This window comes from Pan paniscus, chromosome 20 (genome assembly GCF_029289425.2).
Source record: "Pan paniscus chromosome 20, NHGRI_mPanPan1-v2.0_pri, whole genome shotgun sequence".
Classification (NCBI taxonomy): domain Eukaryota; kingdom Metazoa; phylum Chordata; class Mammalia; order Primates; family Hominidae; genus Pan; species Pan paniscus.
In genome coordinates this window covers 10,010,001-10,027,442 of record NC_073269.2, presented here as the reverse complement: position 1 = coordinate 10,027,442, position 17,442 = coordinate 10,010,001, and the positions used below count along the sequence as shown (strand labels likewise).

General features: G+C 47.9%; 2 protein-coding genes across 5 annotated transcripts in view; one reads left to right on the top strand and one right to left on the bottom strand.

The window, feature by feature from the left end:
- SAFB (scaffold attachment factor B) overlaps window positions 1–7,969 on the bottom strand; it is a 45,502-nt gene extending 37,533 nt beyond the window's left edge. For all 4 annotated transcript variants that reach the window (XM_008972644.5, XM_008972646.5, XM_008972645.5 and 1 more), the window contains exons 1-2: window positions 7,532–7,969; window positions 4,443–4,527 (exon numbers count right to left, since the gene is read on the bottom strand). In XM_008972644.5, the coding sequence (XP_008970892.1) occupies window positions 4,443–4,527; window positions 7,532–7,720 (274 nt within the window). In that variant the 5' untranslated portion in view covers window positions 7,721–7,969. The remainder of the gene's footprint in view (window positions 1–4,442; window positions 4,528–7,531) is intronic.
- Window positions 7,970–8,003: 34 nt separating this feature from the next.
- The window catches only part of SAFB2 (scaffold attachment factor B2), a 35,936-nt gene continuing 26,497 nt past the window's right edge, over window positions 8,004–17,442 (top strand). Inside the window, exons 1-5 of the mRNA XM_003819300.5 lie at window positions 8,004–8,396; window positions 9,531–9,618; window positions 14,461–14,525; window positions 14,612–14,815; window positions 17,418–17,442. The exon at window positions 17,418–17,442 is cut by the window's right edge and continues 38 nt beyond it. Coding sequence (XP_003819348.3) covers window positions 8,211–8,396; window positions 9,531–9,618; window positions 14,461–14,525; window positions 14,612–14,815; window positions 17,418–17,442 — 568 coding nt within the window. The 5' untranslated portion in view covers window positions 8,004–8,210. The remainder of the gene's footprint in view (window positions 8,397–9,530; window positions 9,619–14,460; window positions 14,526–14,611; window positions 14,816–17,417) is intronic.

Genomic DNA, 17,442 nt, shown 5'->3' with positions numbered 1-17,442 from the left:
CACGCCCAGCCTAAATGTTTCATGTTTTCATCCCTACCTACCTCACACCACATGCAAAATACATTCTAAATTAATTAAACCTCCAAATGTATAATGTAAAAATAAAACCATAAATATTATTCTTTCTATATATAACAGAGTTATACATATATTTTTTTGTTTGTTTGTTTGTTTGTTTGTTTTGAGACGAAGCTTCACTCGTCGCCCAGGCTGGAGTGCAGTGGCGTGATCTCGGCTCACTGCAACCTCTGCTTCCTGGGTTCAAGCGATTTTCCTGCCTCAGCCTCCCAAGTAGCTAGGATTACAGGCGCCCGCCACCACACCCAGATAATTTTTGTATTTTTAGTAGAGACAGGGTTTCACCATGTTGGCCAGGCTGGTGTTGAACTCCTGACCTCAGGTGATCCACCTGCACCGTGGGATTACGGACGTGTGCCACCGCACCTGGCCTTACAGTCATATTTTTAATAATTTAAAAGCAAAGAAGTCCTTTTAAAGCGTAACATAAAATCTAGAAGCCTAGTGATCAAAATACCACAAGTCGAATCAGATTAAATTGAATGACAGATTAAAACAATAGAAACATTTTATATGAGTCTTTATAACTCAATAAGACAAACAACCCAGCACAGAAATCGGCAAAGGGCATGAAAAGGCCATTCAGACAACACAAATGTCCAATTATCAGAAGAGTATAATCTGTGAAGAAATGCAAATGAAAATCTCACCTGCAGAAAAATGCAGATAAATACAATGAAATACTTTTCTTCTATATAACAGGCAACAAGGTAACAGGCAAACAAGGTAAGTTTGATGTTGAGTTTAGTGAAATAGGCACTCTCACCCATTGTTGGTAGGGTACAACCTGGGACAGCTTTTTGTTTTTGTTTTTGTTTTTGAGACAGCCTCACTCTGTCGCCAAGGCTGGAGTGCAGCGGCACTATCTTGGCTCAATGCAACCTCAGTCTCCCAGGTTCAAACTATCTTCTTGCCTTAGCCACCTGAGTAGCTTGGATTACAGGCGCCCACCACCACACCTGGCAAATTTCTGTATTTTTAGTAGACGTGGGGTTTCGCCATGTTGGCCAGGCTGATCTTTTGATCCGCCCACCTCAGCCTCCCAAAGTGCTAGGATTACAGGCGTGAGCCACTGAACTTGGCCGGGACAGCTATTTGTAAACTAGCTATGTGAAAATAAAAGGCCATATCCTTGGAGTCTAGAATTCTCCTTTCACTAAGTTATCAAAAATTATATTACTTTGACCACACAAAGGTATTTATCTCTGGTTCGTGCAAACACTGAATGTTGGAAGTACCGAGTGATAATTGGAAATAAAAATCTCCAAACATCTAGTAATAAAAAGACTGATGGGCTAAATTGTGTATTTATTCATACAGAAGATTATTAGCCTGTTAAAAAACAATGAGATTTTGTATAGCAAGATCACAGGTTTTTTTAATGAAAAAAATATGCATACAGGTGTGTGCACATACCTATATATTTACTTTTTTCCCCCTCTCACTCTGTGCCCAAGCTGGAGTGTAGAAGCACACTCATGGCTCACCACAGCCTTGACCTCTTGGGCTTAAGCAATCCTCCTACCTTGGCCTCCCTAGTAGCTGGGACTACAGGTGTGTGCCACCATGCCCAGCTCATTGACTTTTATTTAACTTTTTGTTTTTCTAGACACAGGGTCTTGCTCTGTAACCCAGGCCTAAGTTTACTTTTAAACATTGTACATACACACACAGTCTGGAGAAGTATGCCTAACTTTTCGTAGTGGGCTGTCCCGACTGTGAACAACTTCTGCTTTTTACTCCCATGCACGTATTTTAAAACCTGCCGGGCGCAGTGGCTGACAACTGAAATCTAAACGCTTTGTGGGGCTGAGGTGAAAGCACTGCTTGAGGCCAGGAGTTCAAGGCTGCAGCAAACTATGACTGCGCGACTACCCTCCATCTGAGTGACAGAGTGAGAACCCATCTCAAAAACAAAACAAAAACAGCAACAAAAGCCTGTAGTACAAGTATTTGCTTTTATCAGAAGAAAAAGGAAAACAAAAAAGGAGATCCACAGGCTCTGTTTTTTGCTTTTATTATTTCTTTCTCCATTGATTTTCCAGGACTCTTTGCCTTGGCAGAAGTTTACTTGAGTAAAGGCAAAAACACGCAATGTATCATGAGCCACAGAAGTGACTTCATTCTGCTGTTCTCCCAGCACTTACCCCAAACACTGTGGCTGACACTGGGGCCTGACTCTCAGATATTTAAACCCAGTACTTCACCACCAAGTATTAGTTATTATCTCATTTAGTTTTGGGCCCTGAGAACCAGGCCTTCAATTACAGGTTGGGCAACCCTATCTGAAACTGAAACCTTCTGAGCACTGACATATTGCCACAAGTAGAAAATTCCACACCTGATGTGTGGAATTAGTGAAAGTTTTGTTTCATGCACAAAATTATAAAAAATATGGTATTAAATTATCTTCAGGTGTATAACAAATTTCTTGTTTAGATTTGGGCCCCAATCCCAAGATTATCTCATTATGCGTACGAAAATACCGCACAAAATCCAAAAAACGAAACCCTTCTGGTCCCAAGCATTTCAGATAGGGAAAACTCTACATGAACCAAGAGAACCTTCGGTCTACAAGCCCAGCTTCAGCCGATTCTTTTTTTTAAGGGGATGGAGTCTTGCTGTCGCCCAGGCTGGAGTGCAGTGGTGCGATCTGGGCTCAGTGCAACCTCCACCTCCTGGGTTCAAGCAATTCTCCTGCCTCAGCCTCCTGAGTAGCTGGGATTACAGGAGCCCGCCACCACGCCTGGCTAATTTTTATATTTTTAGTAGAGACGGGGTTTCATCATGTTGGCCAGGCTGGTCTTGAACTCCTGATCTCAGGTGACCAGTCCGCCTCAACCTCCCAAAGTGCTGGGATTACAGGTGTGAGCCACGGCGCCCTGCCTCAGCTGATTCTTTCTTAAGCCAATAGTTGAGTGTTACCAAGTTAAACCATTGAAGGGGAAAGAAAGATAAACAAGACACAGCCCTAGTCCTCATCAATCTGCTCTTGACAGAAGGCAAGATGACATAAATATTAAACCAAGGGGTAAGGAACTATGCCACGGGAGGACAGAGGACCCAAGGAGACGAGTTGCTATTGGTGGGATGGATCAGTTGTCTTTTGAGGAACTAGGTCTCTAAGGCAGACAGATGGGGAAGGGTGGGCGGAGCGAAGTCACAGAGAACCAGGAGAGTAAATCACGTGTTTGGGGCCTGACTAAAGCACAGGGTGTGGGGGATGGGCAAGAGAGATTTCGGTAAGATGGTGAGAGTCATGTCATGTGGAATGTGACTTTTACTGTATAAGCTGTTTTTAAAAGAAATGTTAAAGTGACAATTCTGTTTTGGCCAAGTGCTGTTTAAAAGGGATGTTATTTTCTCCAAGTCCAAGCAATAGGAGGCTCAGGCAGTCCTACTTTTTGGACTCCATGTTGGAGTTCAGTGGTGCCATGATAGCTCAGTGCAACCCTGAACTCCTGGGTTCAAATGATCCTCCTGCCTTAGCCTCCCAAGTAGCTAGGAAAACAGGCGTGCCTCGATGCCTAGGTACTTTTTTTTTTTGGCGGTGGATAGAGGCAGCCCAGGCTGGTCTCAAACTCCTAGACTGAAACCATTCTCCTGCCTTGGGTTCCCAAAGTGTTGGGATTACAGGTGAGACACTGTGCCCCGCCCCCCCCCCCCTTTTTTTTAAGAGAGACTGGGTCTTGCTCTGTCACCCAGGCTGGAGTGCAGTGGTGCAATCATTAGGTCATTGCAGGCTTGAGCTCCTGGGCTCAAGTGATCCCCCTCCTGAAACTCCCAAGTAGCTGGGACCACAGGTGCATGCCATCATGCCTGGCTAATTTCTTTTTGGTGGAGATGGGGGTCTCCCTATGTTGCCCAAGCTGATCTCAACCTCCTGGGGTCAAGTAATCCTCCCGGTTCAGCCTCCCAAGCAGCTGGGACCACAGATGCATGCCACCACACCTGGCCTTTAAAATTTTTTTTGTGGAGCTGGGTTTTGCTATGTTGCCCAGGCTGGTCTTGAACTCCCAGGCTCATGTGATCCTCCTACCACAGCCCCGAGTCGCCTGGAATTACAGGCACACGCCACTGTGACTGACTCCCGAAAGACTCCTTATTTAAGGACCGCTGACAATCTACAGAGGAAAATGAATAAAGGACAAATACTCTTTCCATCCTCCGTTGGAATTCCCAGATACCAAGAAAACAAAACACAGTAGAGAGATCTTGAAAGAAAATGCAAAGCTTCGCTGAAGGCTCCCAGTTCAGAGTGGTTCACAAGTCCAACACACAGACAAGTAAACGAGGCACATTAGCAATGTATTCGTTTTGAAGAAAGCACTTAACATGAAACTTGCTTATGAAATCCTCCATACCTTTGCTAGACCTCTTTGATGTTTTCTTGTTTCCCTCGGAGGTAATTTCAATTTCGTCAGGATTACCACCTTCATCTTCAATTGCCTAAAAAGAAGGGAAAAGTAAAGTTGATCCAAAAAGTCAGCTCACACACTGCTTTCAGAGAGCTCTCAGGTGACAAGGAAACTGTATTTTTAAGATCAAAAAGCTGCTGCCGCCCTCACCACCCAGGACCTGTGGCCCATCCACTCATCTGTTATCTTGCTCTACACTGGAGACCGACTGACGCCACCAGTTCTTAGCTGGGTGGTCCCAGGCAGGTTTACTTAGGTGCTCAGTTTTTGCTTCTTCCTCCGGAACATGCGGCTAATAATAATATAGTACTTACCCTGGAAGGCTGTTGTGAGGACTCTACTAGCCATGAAAAGGAAGCACTCAACAAACAGTAGGCTTATCTGGTTCATCTCCTTCCTAAGCCCAGAAGAACTCAAAAAGGGAAAGGCACACTCTCCATTTCCCCTGACTTTACTCACAAAATACTCTTTAACCTTCCAGGGACTCCCTCCACGCCGTGCCTGTACTCAGTACTGTCTGGACAGAATACTAATGCTCGCTGACTGGGATCCTACTGTGTGTTACGCACGAGACCCGTCACGACATGCATGACCTCATCCGATCCCCATCATGTACATTCACAACCGACTCCAGTACCTCATTCTCAACCACTACGTGATTGTGCCTCATCAGATATTGAATTATAAGAATTTCTTGGCACGCCCAGCCTCCCACCCCAGGACTCTGTCATTCACTTCAACTATGCCCATCCTCAGCACAGTGCCTGGCATCAACTAAGCCATCAGTACCGAACACGTCAATCACGATGACATCCCTAGAAACTTAGCTTCAGGTCAAGTTTTACTGATAACTTTTCCAGTCTTTACTCTCCTGTCCCATGAGCACAAGTTTTGTTTACATCATTTCATGTACTATGTTTTATCTGCAGAGGTTTGGAAGCCTCCAAGTTTCCCAGGTGGGTAAGTCTGAATTGAGATAGGGCCTGGGGGTTCCACATCTCATTTTTACCAGCAGCAACAAAAATCTCTCCTCTCAGAAGCCAGAAAAGGGACTGAAGTTCTTTCCTGGGATCAAGGAAAAGTACAATCACCAAGTCCCTCACCCTTTTCCCGGGGACAGGCAATTCTGAATCACCACCAGGAGAAGAGAAGCAATGCCCTAGGCAGGTGTCCTGTTTCCCCTTTTTGCTCTTTTGCCCTTCCTGGAAAAATAAACCAAGAAAGGGACACCAACAGGATGACAGAAACGGGAAGAGAATGAGATCAGGAACTCCAGACTGGCTTGGGTGAGTAGCAGACAGGGATACGGGCTGGCGGTATTCGTGTTTTGGGACCACATCTTGAAGAAAATGAAAAGGAGAAGGAAGAAGGAACAAATCTGTGCTCTCAGAGATGACAGTGAGTGATGGGAAGTCTCAGTCACCAGCTTGACAGGAAGATCACAGCAGCTTTTCAGGCCTATGGACCGTCCAGGGAGAAAAAAAGGATAAAGCCTCTTAATTTGGCTTAGCTGATGGGAGGCCCTGGTGGCGGGGCACCACACCTGACCAGCCGCCAATCTCCACTCTCTGCATTTTCTCTGGGTAAATATGTAGATCAGTGGGCTTCCTGCCTTATCTGAGTAAAGAGAATCCATAGTGAAAAGAAACACAAGCTTGAGCTTTTAAAAGGCCCATGTGACTCTGGCCGAGACAACTATCCACCCTTGAGCCCAGGGTTTCTCATCAGGAAAAAAAAAAAAAAAAAATCCCTACTTCTTCTCATCACCAATTAATAATAAAACCCTGTGATCTCCGTAGTTCCGGAGTCAGGATGGTGGGATGTGTCACCAGCCCCACTGCCTGCAGGGGCTGGGGGGTGGGCGGCCAGGCGGAGCAACTATAGGGGAGAGGTCCCAGAGTAGCCAGGTGGAAGAAAGGCAGAGAAAGAAAGCTACAGGAATAAGGAAACCGCAGGTGGCTAACCTTTACTTGCCTCTCTGCTTTTCCTAGGGATCCTTTGAATCCCCCAAGGGAGGCGTTAGAGCCCCCGATCTGCAAATGAGGACTCGTGGTGGCACAGAGAGGAAAAGCGAATCGTGATGGCAACCACACACCGAGTGTTTACATGCGCCAGGCAGCACGCCAAGCCTGCTCCACGCAACCTTATTTAATCCCCAAACCAAAGTCCTATTGCTTTTTTGCTTCTTACAGGAGAAAAAAAAAAAGAATAGAAAAGAGGACTCAGAAGGGGTTCAAGGTCTCCTATGCCCAAGATCAGGCCACCGAGAGCTGGCAGGGTCCCCAAGTCCAGAGAGACTGACGGAGCTGGGGGAGCCCAGGCTCTGCCCGCCTCCCGGGCAGTTCTGAGGCTGGTTTTAAAGTCCACCCCGGGTCTCCCCTCATTTCACATTTCTGATCACTACCGTCAACACCACTTTTCCTTCCTGCCATGTTACTTCACCGAGCGAGTACCGGCAAACCGTGAAAACTGGATTGCGGTGGTGTTTTTTCTATTTTTCCCTTTGAGTATGTCCTACGGGTGTTTCCTTTGTAAATCAGCCCCGATTCAGGCTGGTCGGTCCCCTGTGGGTCACAAAGCATCTTCCCTGGGGAAACCAAGCGGCCGAATCAGGAATCCCAGGGCCTGGGTTCAAATCCCGACGCTGCCCGTCCTCGGCCGTGTGACCTTGGCCGAGTCCCTTCCCCTCGCCTAGGAAATGAGGGTTTCAGGGTCTCCCCTCCAGGTACGGAGGCGGGGACGAGACGAGGGGAGAACCCTCCTCTCAGTGGACGATGTCACCCGTCACCGTTTCTCCTGCACGCGTGCCGTTTTTGTGGTTCTCCCGGCCCCAATGCGGCATTAGGATTTGAACCCAGGCCCAGCCGGCCAAGGAACTCTCGCCGGGGCCTCGGAGGAGCCGGGGGACGCGAGAGCGCCAGGTCCGGGGAGGCCGCGAACGGGGCCGGGGGCGGAAGCCAGGGCCCGCGAGCCACCGTCGCGGCCAAGAGGACCCCAGACCCACCCTGTGCCCGCCCTCGGGGCCCCAAATCCACCTTCTTCAGCCGCTCCATCAAAACGCTCTTGTTGCCGCTCGAGTCCACATTCCGTTTCCTCAGCTCCGCCCGCAGATCGATCACTCGCAGGTCGCTGAGGCGCCGCGTCCCGGTCTCTGACGAGGCGGAGCTCAGAGCCGCCGCGCCCGCCGCTCCAGAATCACCTAGGCCTGACAGAGTCTCCGCCATTCCAGGGACCCTGGCTCCGCCGCCCACTTTCCACAGAACCGGGCCGGTTTTATCAGGCTCCTAGCACAAAATGGCGCCGCCTGCGAGGGAACCGCTCCAGTCGCCCCAGCGCGCCTCGCTTCTGCGCAGGCGCACCAAGCGTAGGTTCTAGTATCCCGGTTGCAACTGCACATGCGCAGTGAGAACAACGCGGGGATGTGCGCAGACGCGTTGCGTCTCGTCAGCCTCCCGCCGGGAACTGCCGGGACGCATGCGAGCTGCAGATTCAGCGCTTGCGCGTTGTGCCGGGGAACCCGCGGTTGGTGGACGCGCGAGCGTCCTTGCTGCTAAGTACGCTGGTGGGGGCGGTGCGCGTGCGCGTGCGCGGCCGCAAAGCGGGGCGGGAGGAAACGAGTGCGTTTTCCTCTTAGGCGGCGCCATTTTGTGTTCAGAGCCGCTATAGCTGCCGGCGGTGTGCGACTGAGTCGGTGGCGAAGACGGGAACGCGACGATGGCGGAGACTCTGCCCGGGTCGGGCGACTCGGGCCCTGGCACGGCTTCTCTCGGCCCGGGCGTTGCGGAGACTGGGACGAGGCGGCTCAGCGAGCTGCGGGTGATCGATCTGCGGGCGGAGCTGAAGAAGCGGAACCTGGACACGGGCGGCAACAAGAGCGTCCTGATGGAGCGGCTCAAGAAGGTGAGGCGGCGCGGGGCTCGGGGGTGGCGCAGGAGGCCCGGGCACGCCCCCGCCTGCACCTGTCACCGCGGCTCCCGGACCCGGGGCGCCCTGGGTTCGCCCCGCGTCTTGGCCGACCCCGGCTCGAGGTGTCGGGCACCCAGGGGGCCGGCTGTGTGACCTTGGCCCGTCACCGCTCCTCTCTGTGCCTCCCTTCCTATCCTCTTTCCACCTTTTCTCCTCAAGCGCGCTCAGCGTGCGGTCTTCTCCGCTACCAGGGTGGCCCCAGGACCCCTCCTGGGGCTCCCGATCGAGCCTTGGCTCTGTGACCTTGGGCAGGTGCCTTTCTCTCTGTGCCTCAGTTTCCTCCTCCGGAGAATGGGTGTCTGGCGGACTCCAGAGCATTTACAGGAAAGGGGGCGGTGCTTGTTCTTGCCCCAGGGCCTTGGCCTTTACGAAGCTGTCCACCCGGGTCCCCCAGATCTTCTCGTGGCCGGCCCCTTGTTGTCATTTTGGGTCTGCCTGAGGCATCACCTTCCTGAGCGCCCTTCCTAATGCGCTGCCCCACCTCCTTGCCAGCTCATCCTGGCGTTTGTGTCGCACCTCGCTGAAAGCAGGGGCTAAATGCAAAATATTAAGGGGTTGGGAATTGTCTGTTTCCGCAACTGGAACAAACAACTTGAGCATAGGGAGGGAGCTTGTGGGTGCCCAGTCCTGGACCCGGCAGGTGGCAGGCACTGAGGGACCTGTTGAATCTCCCCAGGCTGGCTGCTGTTCCTCCTCACCAGCGGTGGCCAGCCCTTCACCGAGGCCGGGCCAAGTGCAGCCTCTCTGTTCTAATTTGTCTCATCATATAACTTTAAAGTCGAAGGTTGGGCAGTGTCGAGTTGAGTTGCCATTTTGGAACTGGTCCTTGACCCCAATTCTGGAGCTCCTGCTCACAGCCTCCCTCTCCTTTGTCATTTGGACCCAGAGAGACGCAAGTTGTGCGGGGTTCCTCCTCCGCCTTTTGGGCTTGCGGCCCAGATAGCTGACCCGGAGTTGCTCTTTGCATGGACGGGTTTGCCTTTGTTTCATGGGAGGTTGTTACTTGTAAGGAACAGTGTGTGCCCTGCAGCTCTTAATGATGTTGTAAAACTCATCTCTCCCTAATAGGCGGTTAAAGAAGAGGGGCAAGATCCTGATGAAATTGGCATCGAATTAGAAGCCACCAGCAAGAAGTCAGCCAAGAGATGTGTTAAAGGTATTGTACGTATGCTGCTTGGGGCTTGAGTGTTCAGAGAATTTAGAGAAATGGTGTGTAGTGTGCTCTTCCCGCCTTCTAGGCTGGGAGAATTTCTCTGGTACTCGGTGTCCCCCCACTAAGAGTTAGCTTTGCTCGTCACCACCTAACAGGTAGCTCTGTCAAGGGCACAGGGAGGAGGAAAGAGATGTACAGGTGCCAAGTGCAATTAAAATATACGAAAAAAGTTTCAGCTTCTGCCATTGGGATTAAAAGTCAACTAGAGAAAGACAAGCTCTTAAAGCTACTTCTACGGGTCTGAGGAACCAAATGTACCTACTTGGCTTCCTTCCTGGTTCAAAAAATAGGTCTTAACCCAAAGAAAAGGACACCAACCCGAGACCGACTAGAACTCAGCTTTGCTAGGGTCCGAAGTAGATTGTTGGGGTATTTGCACTCAGCCTATTTTTTACTATTACGGTTTTTGAATGTGAAGGTTTAATTCACAGACCGTTAAATTCATCAGGTTAAGGTGTACAATTCAGTGCTTCCTAGTGTATACACAAGGCTCTGCCACCACCACCACCATCTCCTTCTGGATTTTCATCACCCAAAAAGGAAACCCGGTCCTCATTAGAAGTTAGTCGCCTTACTTTTCTCCCTCCAGCCCCTGGCAACTACTAATCCATGTTCTGTCCGCATAGATTTCCCTATTGTGGACATTTCATGTAGATGGAATTGTACAACATATGGCCGTTTGCATCAGCTTTCACGTAGCATAATGCTTAAAGGTCATCTGTGTTGTAACATGTGTTGTAACATGTATCGATACTTCATTCCTGTTGATGGCTGATACCAGTTATTTTTGAAAGCATTGAATTCCATAAAACTTTGAAGCTTTCACTATCCCAGTTGGTATTGTTAGGTTTTATGGTGATAAGGATAATATAATTTAGGTTTCCTGTGCAGGGGGCCTGTTTTCTTGGAAAAGTGCTAAATTCAGGCAGTGGAGGATCAGTGCTTAGAAAGTAGAAAGAAATTGTAGCATTTTTAACAATTTCATTTTTTTAATAGCTTTTTCTTCTTAATGTGTTTCATAACATATTAACTGTTTAAAACATGTGCATGTAGTTTGAAAGATTAAATCTTTTAGTTAGGTTGCATAAGAGCTTTAAGTTAAAGTTTAATTTTGACACATGGTTGCGTTTTTGCTGTTCTTGTGAGTGTCCGTATTTCACCTAGAAGGCCCAGCCTGAGCAGATTCAGAATGTGAGAGACTGGTCTACGCAGGAAATATAGTTTATCTCCTCTGTTTAGATGTTAACTTATGCATGATGTGAATTTTCTTTTTTTAGTGGTTGGGAAAACTGCTTAACAATAAAGTTTAAAAGTTTTTTATGTAGGTGATCATTTTAAAACTGTAAAGTTCAAGACTTACTACTCAAAATATCCTTGGCTTTTAGCAGGAATTTAACAGGGAATTTTTTTTTTTTTTTTTTTTTTTTTTTTTTTTTTGCGATGGAGTTTTGCTGTTGTTGCCCAGGCTGGAGTGCAGTGGTGCGGTCTTGGCTCACTGCAACCTCCGCCTCCCGGGTTCAAGCGATTCTTCTGCCTCAGCCTCCTGAGTAGCTGCGATTACAGGTGCCCGCCGCCACGCCCAGCTACTTTTTTATATTTTTAGTAGAAACGTGGTTTCACCATCCATGTTGGCCAGGCTGGTCTCGAACTGCTGACCTCAGGTGATCCACCCGCCTGGGCCTCCCAAAGTGCTGGGATTAGAGGCATGAGCCACCGCGCCCGGCCTAGCAGGGATCATTTCTAATGATCTTTGCATCATTAGAAAAAACTAAACTTTAGCTGAGTGCTTTGAAGACCTGCCTGAATGTCTAGATTAAAGCTTAGGTGGATTCAAAACTACTTGGAGTTAGTGTTTTGTCAGGAAAGCTTGGATGATAAAGTTCTTCTGTTGCTATAAAAAGGACTTTTGTAGCCTCAGCTCTAGTGAGGGTTAGAAGGGCTTCTGATCCCTTCCCATTCCTTTTTCAGAGAAGTAACCAAGCCCAGAGAGAGCCCAGGTCTTCAGGTGGTGCTCAGGCCCTGCAGGCCTCATCTTCCATCCTGAGCTGGTGATGTTCTCTAGAGGTGTCGGGGCACGTGGCTAATGGATAAAGCACAAGAGCCTTAGGACTTTGTGGTTGCAGTTAGGGCCTGTGATTACATACAACTGTTAGATCAGGAGGAATTCACCAGTTAATTTTCGTTTCAAGCACTATGCAGCAGTGTTCAGTTGAGTCCAAAGTTGGACTCATTCTGGGAACTCACCAGTAACTGCTTCCTTGCAAAAACTGAAGTAGCCAAACTTGTTGAGGGAAAAGCGTCCTCATTATAAATCAGAGTAAGGGTCTTCACCAAGATTAGGAGTCCTAGGCAACACTGTAGGTGGGTTTGGAAAAAATAAAACTTGGATTAAAAATTTAAGTTTTAGATGCCATGTGGGATTAAAGTTGGATTTTCTTACATCTGTGTCCCCAACAGCGGCAGCTTTTCGTTGGCCAATGCCAGGTGCCGGGGATTGGGGCGTCGCCTGTCTGCGCCACATTAGCTTTTCGGTGATGCTTTTTGGTCAGCATTTCTCCTATTTCTTCCGGCCTATGTGGGCACTGCAGGCTACTATTTAGGGGCCTAGAAATTGGGTGCAATTACCAAACATTTTTAGACAACGTATTTCAAAAGGATATGCTGTGTTTAGATATAATGCGAAGTGGGACAGCTGAGTTTTAGAGTGCCAGCTTTGGAGCTCAACCAAATTCTCATGTGTCAAATGCAGATAATAAAACCTGCTAGCGTTGTTAGGCGTCTTAAATGATAGACTGGAAAAAGCTCACGTTGCGAGACATGCAATTAAACTGCATTTCTTGAGTGATTATTGATAACAGTGGTGAGACTCTTAAGGTGTAGACCCTGCAGGTTTTTTATGTTTAATTTTCTTTCTTTTTTTTTTTGAGACGGAGTCTCACTCTGTTGCCCAGGCTGGAGTACAGTGGTGCAATCTCGGCTCACTGCAAGCTCCGCCTCCCGGCTTCAGGCCGTTCTCCTGCCTCAGCCTCCCGAGTAGCTGAGACTACAGGCGCCCGCCACCACGCCCGGCTGTTTTTCTATTTTTAGTAGAGACGGGAAAGTATGTATTTTTTTCTGTTTGATTTTTCTTTATGGGTGTGTATGTTAGAGAGACTCGGTCTTACTCTGTTGCCCAGAGTGGAGGGCAGTGGCATGATCGTGGCAGCCTCAAGCTCTCAGGCTCAGAGCATCCTCCCACCTCATTCTCACCGGTAATTCAGAGTACAGGTACATAACACCATGCCTGGCTAATTTTTGTATTTTTGGTGGAGATGGGGGTCTCACTTTGTTGCCCTAACTTGTCTCTTAATTCCTAGGCTCAAGCGAGCCACCTGCCTTAGCCTCCCAAAATGCTGGGATTACAGGCGTGAACCACTGTGCCTACGCTGTGGGCATTTTTTCTGTTTCATTAAATATTCTTTAAAAGCATACATTCTTTAAATATTGTGAGACATTGGATGGTGTCCCACAGGGTTTCTCAGCATTGGCACTGTTGACAATTTGGGCCGAAGAATTCTCTGGGGTTGGGGAGTATCCTGTGCATTGCAGGGTCGTGACCAGCATCACTAGCTACTGATGCTAATGGCGTTCCCCCAAGTCATGACCACTAACAATGTCTCCAGACATTGCCAGCCATTCCCCCCGGTTGTGAACCATATCTGAATGAAAATGTGCTGTAATTTGTTTCCCTTTTGGGTGTTTAACAGGTATAATAGGACAGATATCTATGTTTTGAACTCCTTGTCAGATATCCTAAGACTCAAATTCCTGGAACAAAGGGTATGCACATTTGTAAGGTTTTTGATACATACAGAGCCTCAAGTTTCTCCTCAAGGTTTCCACTCTTGAACTCCTCCAGCCTCCTTTTGCAATTCCTAGCAGAATTCTATCAAATAGTTATTTTGTGGTCACAAAACCCAGGATGATTCTCGACTTTATGGCAGCCTTTGCCTTTTTGCCTTGGGGAAAAAAAAAAGTTCTTGAGCTAAAAAATGACAAAGACCTACTTGAAATGGGTGGAATATAGGGAGAGCCAGCAAATCACTAACTCAATATGTTATTTTATGTTGCAGTTCTTTGGTTACTAGATGGGTATTGCATTTTTTTGTTGGTTTGTTGAAAATGCCTGTTTTTATCCTTTGCTCATTTTTTTGTGATTTTTTTTCTTAGGTTTGGAGTGTTTTTGAAATATTTGGAAACTTTTAGATATTTTGTGGAAAATCAGACTACTCTGAATCTAAGAGGAATCCTAGATTTTCATCTCCCTGTTGATGGCTTACTTAGAACACCAATTGAGGCCGGGCACCATGGCTCACGCCTGTAATCCCAGCACTCTGGGAGACCGAGGCTGGTGGATCACGAGGTCAGGAGTTTGAGACCAGCCTGGCCAATATGGTGAAACCCCATCTCTACTAAAAATACAAAAATAAGCTGGGCATGGTGATGCACGCCGGTAGTCCCAGCTGCTAAGGAGGCTGAGGCAGGAGAATCGCTTGAACCCAGGAGGTGGAGATTGCAGTGAGCCGAGATTGTGCCGCTGCACTCCAGCCTGGGCAACACAGGGAGACTCCATCTCAAAAAAAAAAAAAGAAAACAAATTGAGACAAAATTACGTGTGACAGGAGAGGGGAGACTTATAGTTTATCTTGTAATGTGTTCTGTTCTAAGATTGAAATCTATTCTGCATAAACTAATTATGAGGTAGAACTTGAGTGTTATCTGATTGAACAATTATTCTGTAATTAGGACTGAAGATGGAGGAGGAAGGCACAGAAGATAATGGCCTGGAAGACGATTCCAGAGACGGGCAGGTAAGTGATGTCAGGGTAGAGATGACAAGCAGCAGCTCCCTGTCCTGGTCCAGGTGGTCGTTAACGATTCTTCTTCCTCTTTACAGGAGGACATGGAAGCAAGTCTGGAGAACCTGCAGAATATGGGCATGATGGACATGAGTGTGCTAGACGAAACTGAAGTGGCGAATAGCAGTGCTCCAGATTTTGGGGAGGATGGCACGGACGGCCTTCTCGATTCCTTTTGTGATAGTAAAGAATACGTGGCTGCACAGCTGAGACAGCTCCCGGCTCAGCCCCCAGAGCATGCTGTAGGTAACTTGGAGACACGGCAGGATGTGCCCATAGCCCCGAGGCACCTGGCGCTCGCGTGCTGCTCGTGTGAGGGAGAACACAACTAAACCGCCACGAACACACAGTTCCGCTTCTACACCCTGGTGTTAAACCATGTCCATTTAAACGCTGTGTAGCTCAGGGATTTACTCATAGATAGCTTTTCTGTAGCACTGGGGAGTGTTTTTATAATTCAAAGCATGTGGTGAGTCATAAAATAGAAAGCTCTGACATAAAAGATTTTTCTTTTCTGAGATGAGGTCTCAACTGTTACCCAGGCCGGTCTTGAACTCTTGGGCTCCAGCGATCCTCCTGACTACCTGGGCTTATTGGCACAGGCCACAGTGCCCATTTAGTTTTTTCCTTTTAAAATACAGTTTTAAGAAACAAAGATGGTTTATTTATTTAGAGACAGGGTCTTGCTCTGTTGTGCAGGCTGGAGTGCAGTGGTGTCATCATAATTCACTGCAGCCTCAGCCTCCCAGGTTCAAGCAATCCTCCTGCATAGCTGAGACTACACAGTGAACCACCACGCCCAGCTAATTAAAAAAAAAAAAATTTTTTTTTTTTAGAGGCGGGATCTCACTAGGTTACCCAGGTTGATCTTGAACCCCTGAGCTCAAGCAATCCTCCCGCCTCAGCCTCCCAGAGTGCTGGGATTATAGGTGTGGTCCACCGTGCCCAGCTCAAAAATGGTTTCTAATCTCATCATGTAGATATTCCTCTTAATGTTGTGTTTTGTTTGTTTGTTTGTTTTTGAGACAGAGTCTCTCTCTGTCACCCAGGCTGGAGTGCAGTGGCAAGATTATGGCTCACTGCAACCTCCGCCTCCCTGATTCAAGCAATTCTCCTGCCTCAGCCTCCTGAGGAGCTGGGACCACAGGCATGCGCCACCACGCCCAGCTGATTTTTTTATATTTTTAGTAGAGATGGGGTTTCACCATGTTGGCCATGATGGTCTCCATCTCCTGACCTCGTGATCTGCCCGCCTTGGCCTCCCAAAGTGCTGGGATTACAGGCTTGAGCCACTGCGCCCAGCCACTTGACTAATTTTTTATATTTTTGGTAGAGATAGGGTTTCATCATGTTGGCTGAGCTGGTCTCGAACTCCTGACCTCAAGTGATCTGCCTGCCTCGGCCTCCCAAAGTGCTGGGATTATAGTGGTGAGTCACCACGCCTAGCCTGTTAATGTTGTTTTAAGCAAGGTTAGGCAGTTACATTAAAAGATGTAAAGTACAGTGAAGACAAGTATCAACCCTGCTCCCCAAAAGGACTGACTGTGAGCATCCTTGTATGTAAAGGAGGAACTTTGCTCTGTTAGGGCTTTCCCAGCTTTTCACTTCTAGTGTTTCAGCATAGAGCTCTCTGGTGGGGCTGTTCAAATATCACAAGCTGTCAGTGTCTTCGAGCTGATCTTCATTGTACTCTGACTGATGTCACGTGCCCAGTAGGTTGTTTTGTTTCCTTAAGGCATTGCAGCTTTCAGCTTGGGGGTGGAAATGCCTCCATAGGACTGAACCTTAAACCTCACGGTCAAAAGTCATTGCCTCCAAATTTACCATCCTTGACCTAGGGCAGCACTGAGCAACTGGTTAGCCGCCTTTCTCAGTCTGGTACTGCTGTGTGCTTATTGTTTTCAGAGTGTGTACTTCTCAGTTAATGGAGGCATCCCAGGTCATGAGTTCAAATCGAGAAAAGGAAAAAAGAAAATATTTGGGAGTGCTGTTTTTGTAGTTCACTTAAAAAGAGCCTCAAATTTAGTAAAACTTGGTGTTAACAGTTTTTCTTTTGTTTGGCATGTAGTAAAGAGAGAAATTGACCAAGTTAGATGTTGGTTTTTAATAAAGTAGGCTAGGAGGGCCAGGTGCGGTTGCTCACGCCTGTAATCCCAACACTCTGGGAGGCTGAGGTGGGCGGATCATCTGAGGTCAGGAGTTCAAGACCAGCCTGGACATGGTGAAACCCCGTCTCTACTAAAACATACAAAAAATTAGCTGGGCGTGGTGGTGCGTGCCTGTAATCCTAGCTCTTCGGGAGGCTGAGGCAGGAGAATTGCTTGAACCCAGGAGGTGGAGGTTGCAATGAGCCGAGATGGCGCCATTGCACTCCAGCCTGGGCAAAAGGAGTGAAAGTCCGTCTTGAATGAGTGAATGAATGAATGAATAAAGTAGGCTAGGAGAAAGTGCCCGGTTAGTGTTACCTTAAGAGTATTGCTACCAGGTGAAATTGGAGGGGTGCATTTTATCATTTTGAGTTCTGCTTTGGAAATCCTGTGGTTGGAGGGGTATGTGGTAATCACCAGTACTTAGAAACTGCCTGGGAAATTCATTCGTTCATTCACCCAGTACAGACAGGGCATACCCACCTGCAGGCCACTGCCAGAGACGCTGGTGGAGCAGAGTCGTGGAGTGTGTGTTCTGGCGGAGAGGCAGGTGCTGAACTGAATGACCCAACAGTAGACTTGCAGATGGCAAAAGGTGCCGTGAGGGAAATAGACACACAAGTTGCCTAAGCGAGGTGTCAGCCTGGGTTTTCATAGCTCCAGCCTCCACGAAGTCATCTTCCATTTTGTTTTTCAGGTGGATGGGGAAGGATTTAAGAACA